The sequence below is a fragment of the Zingiber officinale genome, chromosome 1A (genome assembly GCF_018446385.1).
Source record: "Zingiber officinale cultivar Zhangliang chromosome 1A, Zo_v1.1, whole genome shotgun sequence".
Lineage (NCBI taxonomy): Eukaryota > Viridiplantae > Streptophyta > Magnoliopsida > Zingiberales > Zingiberaceae > Zingiber > Zingiber officinale.
This window is the reverse complement of record NC_055987.1, coordinates 138,413,442-138,433,525: the sequence shown is the minus strand read 5'-3', so window position 1 is coordinate 138,433,525 and position 20,084 is coordinate 138,413,442. Positions and strand designations below refer to the sequence as shown.

The 20,084-nt window shown below is 40.2% G+C and overlaps 2 protein-coding genes across 4 annotated transcripts; one reads left to right on the top strand and one right to left on the bottom strand.

Annotated features, from left to right (window-relative positions):
- Nucleotides 1-1,032: 1,032 nt before the first annotated feature.
- Nucleotides 1,033-3,934, bottom strand: LOC122035028 (protein ABIL2-like). Of its 3 annotated transcripts, none has more exons than XM_042594395.1 (11): nt 3,665-3,934; nt 3,434-3,577; nt 3,145-3,227; nt 2,902-3,052; nt 2,628-2,727; nt 2,360-2,458; nt 2,217-2,261; nt 2,082-2,118; nt 1,885-1,994; nt 1,694-1,797; nt 1,033-1,405 (listed from the first exon to the last, which is right to left on the bottom strand). In XM_042594395.1, the coding sequence occupies exons 2-11, from the start codon at nt 3,539-3,541 to the stop codon at nt 1,235-1,237; spliced, it is 1,008 nt and encodes a 335-aa protein (XP_042450329.1). In that variant the 5' UTR covers nt 3,542-3,577; nt 3,665-3,934; the 3' UTR covers nt 1,033-1,234. The 3 variants fall into 3 exon arrangements, with proteins under 3 accessions (XP_042450329.1, XP_042450334.1, XP_042450342.1); XM_042594400.1 differs by having other exon boundaries at nt 3,434-3,569; nt 3,665-3,931; XM_042594408.1 differs by having other exon boundaries at nt 1,033-1,393; nt 3,665-3,929.
- Nucleotides 3,935-5,947: 2,013 nt separating this feature from the next.
- LOC122035020 (transcription factor MTB1-like) lies at nt 5,948-7,493 on the top strand. Its single transcript, XM_042594384.1, has one exon. The coding sequence runs from the start codon at nt 6,075-6,077 to the stop codon at nt 7,407-7,409; it is 1,335 nt and encodes a 444-aa protein (XP_042450318.1). The 5' UTR covers nt 5,948-6,074; the 3' UTR covers nt 7,410-7,493.
- Nucleotides 7,494-20,084: the final 12,591 nt, after the last annotated feature.

Genomic DNA, 20,084 nt, shown 5'->3' with positions numbered 1-20,084 from the left:
GGTGAAGACTCCGCGCTATCCTGTAATACAAGGAGCGTTAGTGTCGGGTCAGGCAAAGGGTACCTAAAGTTGGCTCTCCGACGCTCAAGTCATTGATCGATTTAGAAGAGGAAAGCAGTAGTCATGAACTGTAGTAAATATCATGCGTAAATAAGAAGCATCACATACTTTGTAGATGGAGACTCCATTTATAGTGTCACTATTGCGTTATGTACGCATCTCAAAGCCTTAACACGCTTCTCAAAGCTTTTCTAAGAAAATATAGACCATAAAGTGTCATTGACACCTTTACTTAAATGAGCCCATAATTTATGTGACTTGATAGGTTGAAAATTTTTAAAGGACGATTTACCGACAGAATATTCTTTGTCCTTTCTGGCACAAATTCTAAAGAGTATGATATGACAGGTATCTAGGTTCCGCTATAAGTCGACCGGCTGCCAGTCGTCCGAGTGCTTGTCAGCTCGACCTTCCAGAATGCAGCTACCGACTTGTTCTTCGCTCGATCCTTCATGTTGTCAGAGAGACACACTGTGTCTGATCGGCTAGGACAGTGGGCCGGGTACATTAGTACTTAGCTCCAAATTCCATCTATGAGTTGTGAAGGACCGTCGTTCAGGTGGTTCGGCCGGACCTTCAAGTTTGACCGGTGCTGCAAGGCCTATTGCGAGACCCGTTCGGCCAACCTTACCTAGTCAACAATTCTAGGTCCGTCCGACACTACAACTTTGACCGTTTGCCTTTAACTTCCACGACAACTAATCCTTTTAACTTTAACCCATTTTTTAGAGGGTCCATTTTATCACTGTATCAATATCATAATCTAAGATGAATTGAACTAATATCACTTGTTAATTACAATAATTCCAAATCTATTATTATTAGGAAAAAATTCATTAAATCAAAAATACGTAAGGAAAAGCTAAAATTACAAATCCTATGCACACATCACATCAACTAAAGCAGTTAAAAGGCTTCCCACTCAAGGAGATACATGAAAAATTTACATTTCACAATCACATTTACACCTGGTAGCATCAAACAGCACCATCTGAAATTGATTATAGTTAATTTACAAGAATTTAACATCATTATACCCAGAAAGAAAAAGAAAAAAAAAGGTGTGCTGATACTCCGAGCACAATTTTGCTTTGTTTTTAAACTGCTTTACATGATATAGCTTTAAGTATGTTTCACAAACAAAATTTGAGGTAGAAAAACGCAAATATTTGATTCAATATTCCTCAAAATAATTATAAATTGTATCATCTTTTTTGGATTTGCGCCTGCTGAGCAGGGTCTTAAGCAATTTTTTGCCTCTGCTTGGATTCTGCTCGGTATCTTTTTGGTCATTCCTTTCAGCATGCAGCTTCATTGATATTGATTTCTTAGTCTGTGAAGGATACCGCAGAAAAAGAAAATTTAAACATTATATTGCAAAGAAATTTGAACAAACAACAAAGAAAATTTTCATTTCGATGTAATTGTGGGGACGAAACATTAATTTTTAAGAAAACAAGCCAAACAACTTTTAGCAGAGAATAGCATGGGAAAATATTACTTCCATGGCATTTCGCAAAGTTTCTCAAGTTATCAGCACATGATTAGGTTCCCATTTTAAGGCTCCAAAACGAGCTATGTTCAAGTGCGTGCCAGAATCATTTTAAGTTTTAAAATAGTGGCATTTTGATACCTGTTGCATGCTGAATGATGAGTTGAGAGTTTTGGGTCGTATTGCAAGCGATCCAGACCTTGCTAATGGATTAGACACTGGAACTGGTGATGGTGCTCTTTTATCTGAATTTGGAATTAGAAACATATTGTAAGTCTCAACTAATTTCTGTCAGCTGAATTTGATCCAAAGGATGTAATCTGAACTAGTACCAGGACTGAAGTATTTTCCAAAATGCTGTGAAGGCGAAGGAGAACGGAGTTTCCGAGGAGATACTGAACGTGCTCGTACGGAAGGAGATTTCGGCATGGTTTGTGTCTTCCTGGTTAATGCATTTCACAGGAACCTCAAATTTGTAGGAGTGCAAGCTCAAGTTTTTAGAGTTAAATTAAAAATCTGATACGAGTACCTAAGTGAAGGTGCTTTATCCAGTGTTGGTTTTTGAACTGTAGAGATGGCAAAGATTGGTTTAATCAGCAGTTGGAAAGTTAATAATGAATGAACTATTAATGTTTGACAATTGTTGTAGCACATCAAACTTTACCAGATTGTAACTTGGCTGATTCAATCTTCTTGTCAGCATTGTGGACTGTAGAGATGGTAAAGATGATGTTGATCAGCAATTGAAATATTGATTGTGAATGAACTATTAATGATTGATATTTATTGGAACACATCAAAGTTTACCAGATTCAAACTTGGGTGGTTCAATGTTCTTCTTGGCAGCATTATGGATTTCATACTTTGGCATTGCATATTTTCCAGATTCAGGCATGGTTTGACCTCCTACACAATACAATCAAACCAAACAAGAAACGTGTAGAAATCAGAAGCATGGATTTGCTGCTAACGATGACTTTGATGACAAGTTGCAAGTTTTAACTATTTGGGGTGGTCAGCTAAAGGTATGGAGGTATAAACTATTGAATCAAACGTAGAAGGAAAACAGACTTGCCAGGTAAAACATATCGTTTGTGGTATCTAGGAGTTTTGATTACCAGAGCCTGTTGAGTTAGCCCTTCGCGATCGACAAGTTCTTGAGTCGTTCGAATTTTCTGTGATAGACATAGAGAAGTTTTGTTAAATATCCAAATTCTTTGTAGACTCTTTCTTTTACAATCTGCTTCACCTTAAACACCACTTAAAATAGTCTATTACGCTGCTATGAAATATGCTGATCTAGAATTCAATTTCTTAATGAAACCATGGAGTGAAGATTCAAATTACACCTGTTCGATACTTGAAACTCGAAATTCTGCTGCAGAAATAGCATCGACCTTCTCATTCAAAACCCCATTTACCTTGTATGAAACTGATCCAAGATGGTCCACAGTGTTAATCAATGCCTTGATAGCATAGTCTTTCAATGTGTTGACCACACTGCCAATGCCAAGCAACGTAGATTTTGATTCAGAAGAAAGAAGACAAGTTATTAAAGAATGTTTAATGAGTTAATCAAGGAATGCACCTACAATTGTTTGTGGTCATCAGTGATGTATGACAACTCAAAATACTCAGCAGCAGAGTACAATTGCGCCTTCAAATTCTTCAAGTCCTGGAGATAAAAATGCAAAACACTAAGATCAAAAAAAGAAAGAAAGAAAGAATTATACTCCATCTCATATCAAAAACTGAAATTGCATTTGATTCTATATCACCATTTCTTCAAACAGAAAGGAAACATCAACACCTTCAGCAAGATCACACTTAGAATTAACAAATCCAAGAAATCGACTTTATCAAAGAGACAAAAAGTGGCACCTTGAGGCTATCCGAGAAGAGCAGGCTTTGCTCCATGGAGAGCTCATCAAAAGTGGACCCATCGAACTGGCTATAATTCAAGGAAGCAGATGGATAAATAGCCTCCATGGATGAATCAAAATTTGGCCGCTGCTACCTGAAACCCTTTCCGCAAGAAGAAACACAGGTCTCAGCACCATTTCTGCAGACACAAGAGACGGGATGAAGAAATTTAACAACTTTGAGACTCACCTTTGTCAATCGTGTGAATTGCAATGATGAAGAGGGAAGAGGAGATGGCAGAGCTGCAGTAAAGAGACTGGTACTGCGACTCCGCCCAATCAAAGCATCAATCCAAGCGAAAAAGAAGGGGAGCTGAATCAGATTGTGCGCTTCATTCTGCTAACTAAACTGACGAACGCTTCGTGTCGTAATTTGTTGCAGGAACCGAGGCGGATTTGGTTGTTGTTAATCTCGGGTTTCAATTCGGAGTGCAATCACTTGCCGTGAGCTCACCCTCAGGATATTGTTCCGAGTTATTTCGATATTTGGCTCGAAGATTTATCGGGAGAGGCAGGGTCGGACCAGTGATTCGGCGTTAACGTCACGGGCCGGTGAGCGTAAACGCCGGACACGCCTTCATCATGTTTCGGCCGTCCGCGGGTGGAATTTGGGGAACATCAATCACGGCGAGCACGTCGGGGGCATGAAAGAAGCGACCCCACCGGTTCACGCAACTGGTGGTCCCCTTGTCTAATCATTATGCCTACAGGTGGGACCTCCAGTTAACATAACGCTGAAATATATCGATTTTTTTTAAGTAAAAAAAAAACAAAAAAAAAAAAGATTCTTGGAGTCGTAAGTCGTTGGTCACCGTTCTTGCACGACTCCGCCATTACTAATTGAATTGACACAGCAATTTGTTTAATTATTTGTCAATTATTTTGAAGACTTTTGTGTCATCTACTCTGTCTTCTTTAAGAGTTTTTTTTTTTTTTTAAAAAAGCGGGTATTTAATTTTTACAAGTTGCTTAGTCTGGAGATAACAGTCTGCTCCTATAGTTTACTCATCAAATAAATTCAGGATTTTACTCAAATAAATTCAAGTAGGATGATTTCTAATATAGCGATCTAGTATCACCAGTAATTTAATTGCCATAGATAGTCATATATTTGCTAGCAGACCTATAGCAGTTAACTATCCATAATTAATAACGTCAAATAATTACTCAAAAAATTAAAATAAAAATGGAAAAAAGAGAGGCTAAATTAAATCATGATTTGTCATTGTCTCAACTAACTCATTGATGATATGTTAATCCAATCAAATGACAGAAGATGAGGCAAATATCTGGATAATGAAAGACATCTAGATTGACCCAGCCCAATTTTTGAGGCCTGCTAAAGGCCTACTAAAGTTGAAAAGCAAGATCAGACAAATAACAATTAGGTTTCTTCCTTCAGTCAACAGAACAGAAGATTTTTTTCAAGTCATGGTTCATGCACGAAACTCATTCGAGGCACGTGAAAGAATTTCGATGCGTGCACGAATTCAAAAGTCAACGGATTTGATGCTCACCGATTTATTAATTCCCCTCAAAGTCAAGTCGTTCGACTGATTTAAATAAATTAAGTTGTATTTAATAATATGTACAGAAAAAAAAACTTAAGAGAAAATTGAGAATGATCCTTAAATTTTTTCTTAAGTTTCCATATTATTACTCTTTTATATAAAAAGTAAAGTAAAAAAAGAATACGAATTAAATTAAAAGGATTATTTCTAACTGTGTACAGTATTGTGACTTCACATTTTTTGAATTGGCGATGTTGTAATTCAGATACAATGGACAAAAATTGGCGCACGTGAAAAAAACCGACCCGATTCGAATTCGGTTCACTGAATCTCGTGCAGGGAGTTGGCGTGGTCTGAATTGGTGCGTGCATCGATGAAAAAAAATAAAGTAGATTCAGTTAATTTACATGTAGCCGTCGAAGATTTAATATCATTAACGAATTGAAAATTGGAACATGTGTAACATATAGCTAATATAATAAAATAATATATCTCAAAAATAAAATAAAATAACAATCTGGCAAATGATACAAAGATGTCATACTTTAAAAAAAAAAAACAAACCAACCATCGAATAATCAGATAATAATATTCATCGGATAACATTCGTGAATTTCCAAAATAATATGTACCACGCTGCGAATCGTAAACCCATCGCCGTCACCCTGAATTCTACCTGCTTTAATTCACGGGCCAGGCGCTCCCTCGTGATGGGGCCCGCGTGGATCATGAGTGTGGTTACAACTTTAGTGACTCCGCAGATTCCATGGTCATAAATCCAACGAGGCAACGACTCGAAAGCAACTGATGCCTTGCAGTGTATCGACAATATTTTGTTATATAAAATTTTAAATTAAAATTAAAATTAAAATTTCAGATTTATTTTTGTAAATTGTAATTCCCCTTTCGTCGGAGCCAATCAACTGTCTGCCAAAAGATGTTTAACTGTATCGACAAGTTTTTTGAGGTCCCATCGTCCTCCTTTTTAATTCGACCGTGTACGCAGTTTCTTCCTTAATCTGCGTGACGAAATCCACGTTTCTCAGATTGGGGATATTTCCGCATTGGTAGTTCGAGTTGGAGACGAAGATGAGGTGGTCCGACGAGGATCGGGCGGCGGCTGCGGCCGTCCTCGGCGGCCGCGCTTTCGAGTACCTCCTCGACCCCCGGCGCGTGTCATCCTCCGACCACCTCGCCGTCGAGGAGGGTGCGGTGGAGATCCACGCCAAGCTCCGGGAGCTCGTTGAGGGCCGCGGCTCGCCCTGGACCTGCTCCGTCTTCTGGCAAGCGACCCGGTCGCCGGAGGGCGAGCTCATCCTCGGATGGGGAGACGGTTGCTTACGCAACCTCGATGGCGGGCAGTGCCTCCAGCTGGACGCTGCTCGGCAGAGGAAGCGGGTGCTGGAGCGCCTCCACGAACTCTACGGCGGCGGCGGCGAGGAGAACCGCGCGGTCGAGCTAGACCACGTGGCGGACGCCGAGATGTACTTCCTGGCCTCCATGTACTTCTCGTTTCCCTGCGGCGAGGGAGCGCCGGGGAGGGCTATGCTCACGGGGAAGCACGTCTGGATCGGGGAGGCGGAGCTCGGATTCTGTGACTACTTCGTTCGGGCATATCTCGCGCGGTCCGCGGGGTTCCGGACCGTCGTGCTGCTTCCGTTCACGACCGGCGTGCTCGAATTGGTCTCCACCGACGAAATCCCGGAGGACCCCGAAGCGTTAAAGAGGATTAACACTCTGTTAACCGCCGGACACGACGGCTCCACATCCGCCGCAAGCGCCGCCGCTTCTTCTTCGACGAAGGGTCCTAAAAAAATCTTCGTCGGCGATTTAAACGAGACGCTGATGGAGAATTTAGATCTGTTCCACCAGGACAGCTCTGGCAACCTCAATGCAATTCCGACAGCGGAGGAGGAACGGAGGCCGAAGAAGAGGGGACGGAAGCCAGCGAACGGGCGGGAAGAACCGCTGAACCACGTGGAGGCGGAGCGGCAGAGGCGCGAGAAGCTCAATCAGCGGTTCTACGCGCTGCGGGCGGTGGTGCCCAACATCTCGAAGATGGATAAGGCGTCGTTGATCGGCGACGCCATCGTCCACATCACAGAGCTGCAGCGAAGGGTCGGGGAAATGGAGGCCGCCCGCGCTTACAAGTGCGTGGAGCATCAGGTCGATGTGGGCGTGGCCGGCGGGGAGGTCGTCGTCCGCGTGGGCTGCGAGTTGGGAGCGCACCCGGCGGGGAGCGTCATCCAGGCCTTGAAGCGGTCGGAGGTCGAAGTGACAGACTCGAAGGCCACCGTGAGAGGCGACAGAGTGGTGCACACCTTCGTCGTCAAGTCTGCCGGCGACGCGGAGACGACCAGAGAGAAGCTGATGACTGCTTTAGGCCGGGGACAGAGCGCAACTCAGCAATCGATCAGCCATTAATTAATTGCTTCTTAATTTCTTTCAATAAATCCGATGCTCGTGATGTATATTAAGAAGTTAAAGTTAAATTTTCATGTCGATCCATCTCTCTGCTTTGTGTTTACAGACAACCGCAGTAGGATGCTTCTACAGTCCACTGTCGCCTGAACATGAAAAGGATAATTTCGTATGTCACGCTCGTGATTTGTTCTTCCAATCTAATCAACTTATCTAACCAAATAAGCCTATACAATATACAACTTGTTTGCCTTGCCATGCTCTTCTAATTCAATTGTTTTTTTTTTTTTTTTTTTTTTTTTTTGTAATACTCAATTTAAGAAAAAGTGATGGGTCACCAGTTCCCTACTATATGAATTATGAAAAAAGATAAATCACATAGGACATTTGTTCTAAGCGCAACAGTGATCTTATTTTAAATTTGTGAAAATTAAATATCAATGCATTGGCTTCAAAATTGACTAGATGGAAGAAGACGTCAAAGCAAGGACACCTACAAACACACAAAGAAAAAGGGGGAAAAGCAAGCATTAGCAAGTGGACCAAGTGTCCCAGCTCACTCCGACATTCAAATTAATGAAATGGAAAAAAAAAAAGTAGAAGATGAATAATGGAGAAAACAAATATAAATTGCACCACTTCTAAAGTGTACATGTGCCCGCTAGGGTAAAACTCTTTTATAATGTCTTTACTTTTCTCCTTAATCTTTTTCATTAATTGCATATCCTATTATGACCAAGAAAATATTAAATCGTTGTATTTTTATTGTACTGAGTTGTCTCATCGTTCATATCCCATATCTGTATGATATCGTCACACATGCCCTTTAACATATCCACACCCAATATTTAGGCTACGTTTGGTTAAGTGTAATGTAATTCTAGTTTTGATGTAATCAAATTTGTAATGTTATCTTGATTAACAACCAGCAATCATCGCCGCTAGCAACCGGCGGCTGGCGAGCGGTGGCGGCTAGCGGCTGGCGGGTGGCAGGCGGTGGACTAGGGATATATTCGACATTCAGTAAACAATGACCTCGTAATGTAATCGAATTACATAGTATTTGCTTTGTAATCTAGATTACAAATTTCATTACATTTTGTAATCGAGATTATATTACATTACAAATTTAAAAGTAAACCAAACAAAATAATCAGTCTTGTAATGTAATCCTGATTACATTGCAAGATACATTATACCGTACCAAACGCCACCTTAATGTGATTAGGTTTGTAAACTTCATAGCCTATTGGATTTTCTGAGCTTAATCCTCATAAGGGGAATATAATGAGGGCCCAATTGGCTAATGCGAAATATAAGGATCAAACCTTGGGGCATGAGTGAGTGGGTTAGATGGTGTGGTTGTTCATCTATAAGGATTGGAGGGGAGTTATACCACTAGAGTTGAAGAAATCTAGTTGGAGTCTGATAAAATGAGTTGATTAGACGAGGAAATTGAGGAAGCATGACCCACACTGATTGGGAAATCCGATCGGAAGAACACTTCTGAGTTGATTAAGGGTGTAGCCTCAATTTAGAGAATGTTAACCCTTGGGGTCAAGGGAGTTCGATTACTAGATCTTCTCCAAGCTAGGGTTCGAGGAAATTCGATTAGCAGAAATTTCTGAGTTAGTAGGACGGACCCTTGATTTAGAGGAAACATAACCGTTGGGGACCGATAAAAACCAACTGGATAATCGGATTGGGAGTCACTAATTAAGGAAGATGGGCTAAGAAGATTAGACCACTGTAATCTAATCGGCAACAAGTTTCTATGTCTTGAAGGAACTTCAGTGAATCACTATAGACAGGGGTGGATCCAGAGATAAATTTTAACGAGGGCTAACATAATATCGTTTGTAACATAATAAATATATTTAATAACAAAAAGTTCAATTTGACATCATAAAAAGATAAAATACTAAATTAATAAATTGCAATTAGACTATTGCTTATTGAAGTATTGGTTAACACTTGGTTGTTAGTTAGAGCCTTAGAGCCAATCATTTGATGATTGTATTATGGACTTGTTGTATCATATTCTTATATAAATAAAGGTATTTGTTTTTGGTTATTATACTTACTTGTATTGGTGCCAAATAAACTAAGTATAATAACGTCCTTGAGTAGAAGGTTCTCACCTATATCAATCGGTTAGTTGAACCGATAGTGAGATGATATAGGGAACACTACTCTTAATCATTCCTAGTCGAGTATTAACATTCAGGGACAATGTTAATGCAATAAGACTAGCATGTGAGTTGATCTCACATGTCTTGATCTCACAAGTCATAGATATAAAGATATCAAGTTGATACATGGGTATGCATTGGAGAATGTATACTGAATGACCCGCCATGAGAAAGTATCATGGATCGTTATATGAGTGTCATATACTTTCTCATGTGGCTATTAGTATGACTACTAGTCCTTAGACCTGAAGTCACTATGGTTCCCTACATAAGGAGTTATGTACTTTGGTTTCGTCAAACGTCACCCGTAACTGGGTGGGCTATAAAGGCGATTACTGGGTATATAATGAATTATGCAGAGAGATGTGAGTGATGTAGATGTGATCTATCCCTCCTATATGACGGGAGCGACATCGATATTCTTGATAGAGTGAGACCACGAAGTGCATGGTCATGCCCAAGTGAGTCAATATGAGATATTGAGCTCATTTGATTTAGTGAGTCTACTTGAAGTTCAAGATTTAGATTAGTCAGAGGATGACACGGTCTATGCCTCACATTGATCAATCTAGATGTCTAGGATAGAAGGACACTTGTCATATATTGTGAGGAGTCACAATTAGTAGTCACAAGATGATGTTAGATCTCAACATTCTTGTAACTTGGGTAGTAATGATGTGTTGCTAGATACCGCTCATTACTTATGCTCCTAAATGGGTTTAGGGGCATTGCCAACGTTACAAGAACCTATAGGGTCACACACTAAGGACAATTAGATGGAGATTAGGTTCATATGATGAACCAAGAGGATTAGATTCATTTGATGAATCAAATTAGATTAAGAGTAATCCTAATTGGGCTAATTGAGTTGGACTCAAGTTGATTCATGTGTTCAATGAGTCTAATTTAGATTATGACTCATTGGATCAATTTAATTAAATGAATTAGATTCATTATATTAAGTTGGCTTGAATTAAATGGTTGAATTAGATCAACCATGAGAGAGATTAAGTCAAGTTTGACTTGACTTGAGAGGAAGAGGAAGAGTCAAGTTTGACTTGACTTTATGCCACATCATTAGTGAGTTGGCAAGATGTGGACCAATGATAATGCTCCACATCATCATGGTTACTTAAGTGAGATGCCACCTCATGGAGGTTACAATTCTTCACTTTAATGGCCTCCACATTAATTGTGATTAATGTGAAGGGGGTTACACCTCCTAATGTGGTCGGCCATATCAAGGCAATAGAGGAGGAGTTTTCATTTTGTGTGGATATCTCTTTTCTTCTTCCTCCTCAAGCTCTTCCTTCTCTCCCTCTCCTCCTATTTTGGTCGAACCATCCAAAGGTGCTAGCACACCTTTTGTGTGGTTTTTCTCCACCTACTTGTTCGTGTGGATACTTCTAGAGGAGTGTCTACTTTGACACTCTCGAGATCCGGCACCTTGGATGAGCGGGATTCGCGAAAGGGCGCGCATCAAGGGTAAATCTCTTTAACATATAGTTCTAGTGTAGATCTATAGGTTAGTAAACTCGTACTCATATTTTTTGAAAGTTTTATTCTTCACACGGATCCGTGGCTTGGGGTTTCGGGGTTTTCACGACGCGAAAAAGTGATTTTCACGGCGCGAAAAAACGGTTTTCGCGGCCCGAAAAACCCAACAGTGGTATCAGAGACACGTGCGAAGACTTGTATGAGTTTAATTTATTTATTTTTTTTGAAAAATATAGGTTCTGTGATATTCTGTAATTTTATGATTTTTAGAGTTTTTATGGGTATTTTTCTCGTAGAAGCGAAGCACAAGTGTTTCGACACTTGTAGGCTTCGACTACCGAGAAGTTTTTTCCGAAACGGCAAGGTTTCGCCCCAAAATTTTTTGGGACAGCGGGCTAAGGCGGTGTTGGATCGCTTAGGGACACTCGCGATGGTTAGATCGTAGGTAGGGGCGTTGCCCCTGGCCCCACAAGGGGATTCGTTTCGCGATTGCGCCCGAAAACCGCTAAACGGGACCGCCGAAAAATTTTACTCGTAAAAATTGTAAAAATTAGTATTAAAATTGTAGAAAATTATAGAAAATGCATAATTTAGAATTATGTATAATTTGTGATAGTCATGGCCCAAAAAGACCAAATTGTATTGGTATATTTTGTGTTGTAATTCATAATACGGCCTGTGTGTCGTCATGTGATTGTGTGTGCTGTATTTTTGATACGCGACCTGCGCGTCGTGCCTTTCTCTATTTATTCTTGTTGTAAATTAGTTTAGACTCGAATGTAACTCAAGTTTCAAAATTGTAATGTACAAAATTGGAGCCGTGGAAGGTCCACTCGAGACGGAATTACGAGAAGGGCGCGAGCAACACAAGGTGGTCAAAGGGAGGAGCTTAAGAAGCTGTTGACCCTAGGTTGATCATCCGATCTTCTCATTGGCTTGAGAAGATCGTAGTAGGGCCATGAATAATCACAAATTAATTTAATTAATTACTTGTGTATATGTGATGCATGATTAAGTAATTAGTTAGTGTCTAACGATTAGATTAGATCTAAGTCGTGCACATGATGCACCCTTTCGATTAGATTAGATCTATCGAGTATATGATACGCATCATCGTTTTGATTAGATCTAAATCACGTCAACTCTAATGCCTACCGTGCCGTGATACCTATCACTACCTCGATCACATGTGTTGTTGAATCTGTCAAAGCAGAGCAACACATATTATCTTGGTAGGGTACGGAGGGACAATCTTGGTCCCGCTTATCAACGCATGGGCAAATACAAACTCAATTAGATAGAGTATTCCTAGTTAACTCGGTTGGATCGAGTACAACTATAGGCATTCTTCCAATGGTTGGAAAGATAGGACATAAATCACATTTATATTAATTTTTGGGCGTATTAGCCAAAGCTAACTCAAGTTTTAATATAACTGCGGATAATGATCCTATAAACAAGAGTTGCATAGAGATGTAATTGGTAAATCGTTATCTACCGATCATACTAAATCTTGGACGTATTAGCCAAAACTAACTCAAAGGTTAGTATGATGTGGATCTTGTCCCACGTGAATTATAAAATTCAGTGGGAGCATCATTTAGTTAAAGGCCTAATTAAATGATTTAAAAGAATATGATATTTATTTTCTGCATTTTTTTTCTGTTGTAGATAACCATGACGTCGAATACGAACTCCTTCTCCCTGCGTTCAGTCCTTGAGAAGGACAAGCTCAACGGAGCAAATTTCCTGGACTGGTACAGGAACCTGAGAATATTTCTCACCCAGGAACGTAAACTGTACGTTCTGGAGCAGCCCATTCCGGAGGCTCCTCCTGTCAATGCCACGTGAGCAGATAAAGATGCTTACAAGAAGCATCAAGATGACGCATTAGATGTGTCCTGTCTAATGCTCGCGACCATGAACTCTGAGCTTCAGAAACAACACGAGCTAATGGGCGCTTACGATATGGTTGAACATTTTCGTCAACTGTATCAAGGACAAGCAAGGCATGAGAGGTTTGAGATCTCAAGGGCACTATTTCAGTGCAAGATGTCAGATGGGGCTCCCGTAGGCTCATATGTACTCAAAATGATTGGGTACATAGAAAACCTACAGAGGTTGGGATTCCCGCTTAGCCAAGAGCTGGCCACTGACCTGATCTTGCAATCCTTGTCGGATAGCTATAGTCAATTCGTTCTAAACTACAATATGAATGAAATTGACAAGCCACTGCCCGAGCTGCTTAGCATGTTAAGAACTGCTGAGCTGAACCTAAAGAAGGCAAAGCCCCATTCTGTTCTGATGGTTCAGAAACACAAGGGCAAGGGCAAGCCCAAAGGTAAAGGAAAGTCCCAAGCCAAGGGCAAAGACAAGGCACTGAAGCCTAAAGGAGGGGTCACCAAGGATGCTACCTGCTTCCATTGCGGTTAGACCGGGCACTGGAAGAGGAACTGCAAGGTGTACCTGGAAGATCTTAAGAAGAAGCGAAGTGAGACTTCCACTTCAGGTATATATATTATAGAAGTCAATCTATCTATTTCTTCATCATAGGTATTAGATACCGGATGTGCTTCTCACATTTGTACTAATGTGCAGGCGCTGAGAAATAGCAGGGCATTGGCGAAGGGCGAGATGGACCTACGCGTAGGCAATGGAGCACGGGTTGCTGCTGCTGCTGTAGGAACTTATCATCTATCTCTGCCCTCTAGGTTTGTATTAGAATTAGATGAATGTTGTTATGTGCATGCATTAACTAAGAACATAATTTCAGTTTCTTGTTTGGACAAGAAAGACTTCTCTTTTATTATAAAGGACAAATGTTGTTCTGTTTATTTAAAAGACATGTTCTATTGTAGTGCACCTCTGATGAACGGACTCTACATTCTAGACCTTGAAAGCCCTATCTATAACATAAATACCAAGAGGTTCAAGTCAAATGACTTGAACCAAACCTATCTCTGGCACTGTCGCTTAGGTTATATAAATGACAAGCGCTTATCCCAGCTCCATAAGGATGGTTTGCTGGACTCATTTGATTTTGAATCCTATGAGACGTGCGAGTCATGCCTACTAGGCAAGATGACCAAGACTCCCTTTAGTGGGCACAGCGAAAGAGCGACTGATTTGTTAGGACTCATACATAGTGATGTATGTGACCCTTTCAATGTCGCTGCTAGAGGCGGTTATAGGTACTTCATCACATTTACTGATGACTTCAGTAGATATGGTTATGTGTACTTGATGACACATAAGTCAGAATCCTTTGAAAAGTTCAAAGAATTCAAGAATGAAGTACAGAACCAGCTTGGCAAGAGTATTAAGATACTTCAATCAGATCGAGGTGGAGAATACCTTAGCCATGAGTCTCATGACTACCTAGCTGAGTGTGGGATTCTATCCCAACTCACTCCTCCTGGAACACCACAGTGGAATGGTGTATCCTAAAGGAGGAATCGTACCTTATTAGATATGGTACTATCTATGATGAGTCACACAGATCTTCCGACATTCCTTTGGGGCTATGCTCTAGACACGGCAGCTTTTTTACTCAACCGAGTTCCATCCAAGGTCGTGATAAAGACACCATATAGGATATGGACTGGGAGAGATGCCCAGGTGTCTTTCATGAGGATTTGGGGTTGTGAGGCTTACGTTCGACGTCAAGTCTCAGACAAGTTAGGACCCAAATCCGACAAGTGCTATTTTATTGGATATCCCAAGGAAACTAAGGGATATTACTTCTACATTCACAGTCAGCACAAGGTAGTTGTGGCAAAGACTGGGGTCTTTCTAGAAAGGGACTGTTTCTAGAAAGACTAGTGGGAGTACGTTCAATCTTGAAGAAGTTCAAGATGCGAACAATAGCACTGAAGCCTCGATGGAAGTTGAACTGGAACCACAAAGTGTTGTGGATGATGTTGTTCCACAAGGAGTTGAGGAACAACAACCAATTCAAGTAGACATACCTCTTCGCAGGTCTGATAGGGTACGTCGTTAGCCTGAGAGATACTCATTTCTCTTGTCTGACCATGATGACGTTGTGCTCATAGAGAATGAGCCTACCACCTATCAGGAAGCTGTGATGAGACCAGATTCCGAGAAATAGCTAAAGGCCATGAGATCCGAGATGGAATCCATGTACACCAACCAAGTATGGACTTTGGTTGATCTACTTGAAGGGGTAAAACCCATTGAGTGTAAGTGGGTCTTTAAGAGAAAGACTGACATGGATGGACTTATCTATAAGGGTCACTTGGTAGCTAAAGGTTTCAAGCAGATTCATGGTATTGACTATGATGAAACCTTTTCTCCAGTAGCGATGTTTAAGTCCATTCAGATCATGCTTGCTATTGCAGCATACATTGACTATGAGATATGACAGATGGATGTCAAAACCGTGTTTCTGAGTGGAAACCTGCTCGAGGATGTGTACATGACACAACCTGAGGGTTTTGTAGATCCACAACATACTAGCAGAGTATGCAAGCTGCATAGGTCCATTTATGGACTAAAGCAAGCTTCTCGGAGCTGGAATCTTCGATTCGATGATGCAATCAAACAGTTTGGTTTCATCAAGAACGAAGATGAGCCTTGTGTCTACAAGAAGGTTGTAGGGGATATAGTTGTCTTCCTCATATTGTATGTGGATGACATACTACTCATTGGGAAGGACATCTTTTTTGCTTCAGTCTGTTAAGACCTGGCTAGGGAGTTACTTCTCAATGAAGGACTTAGGTGAGGCATCCCGCATTCTAGGGATACAGATCTATAGAGATAGATCTAAGAGATTGGTCGACCTAAGTCAGAGTACATATATTAACAAAGTACTCCTTCGGTTTGCCATGCAGAACTCCAAAAAAGGATTTCTGCCGATGTCACATGGCGTGAGTCTTTCGAAGACTCAAGGTCCCTCTTCTAGAGAGGAGAGAGACCGCATGGATCAGATCCCTTATGCCTCAGCTATAGGATCTATCATGTACGCCATGCTATGCACTCGACCTGATGTCTCGTATGCTTTGAGCATGACGAGCAGATACCAGTCAGATCCAGGTGAAAGTCACTAGATAGCGGTCAAGAATATTCTTAAGTACTTAAGAAGCACTAAAGAATATTTCTTGATATATGGAGACAATGATGAGCTAGCTGTAAAGGGTTACAGTGATGCCATCTTCCAGACCGACCAGGATGACTATCGATCGCAGTCAAGGTTCGTATTTTGCATAAATGGTGGTGTTGTGAGCTGGAAGAGTTCGAAGCAGGACACAGTAGTTGATTCTACGACAGAGGCCGAGTACATTGCTGCATCAGAGGCAACAAAGGAGGTAGTTTGGATCCGTAAGTTCATCACTGAACTTGGGGTGGTTCCCAGTATCGCTGACCCTGTTGAGCTCTATTATGACAACAATGAAGCTATAGCACAGGCGAAGGAACCTCGCTCACACCAGCGGACCAAACATATACTACGGTGCTTCTATCTCATTCAAGAGATTATCAAGAGAGGAGATGTGAAGATATGCAGGGTACCTACAGAGGCTAACATCGCAGATCCCTTGACCAAGGCTTTGGTACAGAGGAAGCATGATGGTCACACTAGGTCATTGGGGCTTAGAGCCTACACTGATTGACACTAGTACTAGTGGGAGATTGTTAGTTAGAGCCATAGAGTCAATCATTTGATGATTGTATTATGAACTTGTTGTATCATATTCTTATATAAATAAAGGCATTTATTTTTTGTTATTATACTTACTTACATTGGTGCCAAATAAACTAAGTATAATAACGCCCTTGAGTAGAAGGTTCTCACCTATATCAATCGGTTAGTTGAACCGATAGTGAGATGATATAGGGAACACTACTCTTAATCATTCCTAGTCGAGTATTAACATTCAGGGACAATGTTAATGCAATAAGACTAGCATGTAGGTCAACTCGATGACTTGATCTCACAAGTCATAGATATAGAGATATCAAGTTGATACATGGGTATGCATTGGAGAATGTATACTGAATGACCCGCCATGAGAAAGTATCATGGATCGTTATATGAGTGTCATATACTTTCTCATGTGGCTATTAGTATGACTACTAGTCCTTAGACCTGAAGTCACTATGGTTCCCTACATAAGGAGTTATGTACTTTGGTTTCGTCAAACGTCACCCGTAACTGGGTGGGCTATAAAGGCGATTACTGGGTATATAATGAATTATGCAGAGAGATGTGAGTGATGTAGATGTGATCTATCCCTCCTATATGACGGAAGCGACATCGATATTCTTGATAGAGTGAGACCACGAAGTGCATGGCCATGCCCAAGTGAGTCAATATGAGATATTGAGCTCATTTGATTTAGTGAGTCTACTTGGAGTTCAAGATTTAGATTGGTCAGAGGATGACACAGTCTATGCCTCACATTGATCAATCTAGATGTCTAGGATAGAAGGACACTTGTCATATATTGTGAGGAGTCATAATTAGAAGTCACAAGGTGATGTTGGATCTCAACATTCTTGTAACTTGGGTAGTAATGATGTGTTGCTAGATACCGCTCATTACTTATGCTCCTAAATGGGTTTAGGGGCATTGCCAACGTTACAAGAACCTATAGGGTCACACACTAAGGACAATTAGATGGAGATTAGGTTCATATGATGAACCAAGAGGATTAGATTCATTTGATGAATCAAATTAGATTAAGAGTAATCCTAATTGGGCTAATTGAGTTGGACTCAAGTTGATTCATGTGTTCAATGAGTCTAATTTAGATTATGATTCATTGGATCAATTTAATTAAATGAATTAGATTCATTATATTAAGTTGGCTTGAATTAAATGGTTGAATTAGATCAACCATGAGAGAGATTAAGTCAAGTTTGACTTGACTTGAGAGGAAGAGGAAGAGTCAAGTTTGACTTGACTTTATGCCACATCATTAGTGAGTTGGCAAGATGTGGACCAATGATGATGCTCCACATCATCATGATTACTTAAATGAGATGCTACCTCATGGAGGTTACAATTCTTCACTTTAATGGCCTCCACATTAATTGTGATTAATGTGAAGGGGGTTACACCTCCTAATGTAGCCAGTCACATCAAGGCAATAGAGGAGGAGTTTTCATTTTGTGTGGATATCTCTTTTCTTCTTCCTCCTCAAGCTCTTCCTTTTCTCCCTCTCCTCCTATTTTGGTCGAACCATCCAAGGGTGCTAGCACACTTTTTGTGTGGTTTTTCTCCACCTACTTGTTCGTGTAGATACTTCTAGAGGAGTGTCTACTTTGATGCTCTCGAGATCCGGCACCTTGGACGAGCGGGATTCGCGAAAGGGAGCGCATCAAGGGTAAATCTCTTTAACATATAGTTCTAGTGTAGATCTATAGGTTAGTAAACTCATACTCGTATTTTTCGAAAGTTTTATTCTTAGCACGGATCCGTGGCTTGGGGATTCAGGGTTTTCGCGACGCGAAAAATTGATTTTCGCGGCCCGAACCCAACATTGGTGACATATTAGGTGGTCGTTGGATAAGAAAGAAGAGGCAACTGCATCCTGCGGCTTTTCATCTTTTGGAAACGTTACAATATTTGCTCATTTTCAATTGTTGAAAAGATATCTTTCTCAATGTATACGACTAGACTGTCATTCATCCACTCATCTCCCATTCTGCTATGTAAATCAATCTTTATCATCTTCATCGCAGAAAATATTCTTTCAATAGAAGCGGTCGCAATTGGTAAAACTAATGGCATCTCAATCAGACGATAAATCAATGGATAAGCTTGATTTTTTAGAGTTTCAGCAATTTTCTGAGCAAAACTTCCCAAATCTTCAATTCCAGAAAAATTTAGATCCTGACATATATTATGAATGAAATTCTGAAGTTGTTGTTTAATAACTATACAATCATTTGTTAAGAAGTCCTCAGGATATAAATCACAAAGTCGAACGAGTTTCTGAACATTGAATTCAGAAAAAGAATTCCTTGGATGAAGACATGCTATACAATTAAGCAATTCTGTGTCAACTTATGGAAAACGAGTATTCATCTCTTGTATAACTAAATTAACAACCTAACATTGTAATTTGCAAGATTAATAATTAATAAGTAAAAAAATCTTATTGATGAATATAATAATAATAATTTTTTTTTAGAAATAATACCTCATAGAAAATCTCCCCATAATAATAATGCAAATTGATGATAACTTGCCTTCTACGTCTACTACAACCATCAATCAAACAATTGTCTTTCATCTCCGGCACTGGGATCTCATTCAACTCATAAAATGTGTTGACTTTATCTGTAATTGTATGCCATCCTTCTTCCCTAAATATTTGAAATTGATCTTTCACACTCTCAATCAAACTTATGGCTTGGACAATATTTTGATCCTTTTGTTGTAACACAAGTGACAACTCATGTGTCATTCCCAATATCATCTTCATCAAGTGCAACATGAAAACAAACTCATAATTCTCCATTTTCTGAATCAAACTTTTGGCAACCCCTCTACTATCAAAAGAACTAGAATCATCACAAATATTCTCCAACACTTGTATCACTGAAGGTCACATAGATAATAGACGACCCAATGTCAAGTAGTGTGATCCCCAACGAGTGTCTCCTAGCTTTACTAAATTAGTTTCTTGATTTTTGCCATTGCCCGTACTAATGTCTCCACCCTCCAACATTGCAACAATCCTATCATGCTCAATTTGCCTAAGTTGATCTCTCCTTTTACATGATGCTCCCGTCGTATTGACAATCATAGTGACATAGTTAAAAAAAATCACTCGCATTGAGATTACTCTTGGCAACAACAACAATAACTAACTGTAATTGGTGAGAAAGACAATGAATATACCTTGCATATGGATTTTCTTGCAAAATGAGAGATTTCAACCCATTGAATTCACCCTACATATTTGAAGCTCCATTATATCCTTGATCTCTCAGTCTAGATAATGATAATCCATGTTTCACAACT

What these genes read in the sequence shown, in the direction of transcription:
- LOC122035028 (XM_042594395.1), bottom strand. Translation starts at nt 3,541, where the DNA reads ATGGAGGCTATTTATCCATCTGCTTCCTTGAATTATAGCCAGTTCGAT. An exon ending in TGGAAAATACTTCAGTCCTG is followed by an intron (nt 1,798 to 1,884) that starts GTACTAGTTCAG and finishes TTCCAAATTCAG; the next exon opens with ATAAAAGAGCACCATCACCA. An exon ending in CATCATTCAGCATGCAACAG is followed by an intron (nt 1,406 to 1,693) that starts GTATCAAAATGC and finishes CTTTTTCTGCGG; the next exon opens with TATCCTTCACAGACTAAGAA.
- LOC122035020 (XM_042594384.1), top strand. Translation starts at nt 6,075, where the DNA reads ATGAGGTGGTCCGACGAGGATCGGGCGGCGGCTGCGGCCGTCCTCGGC.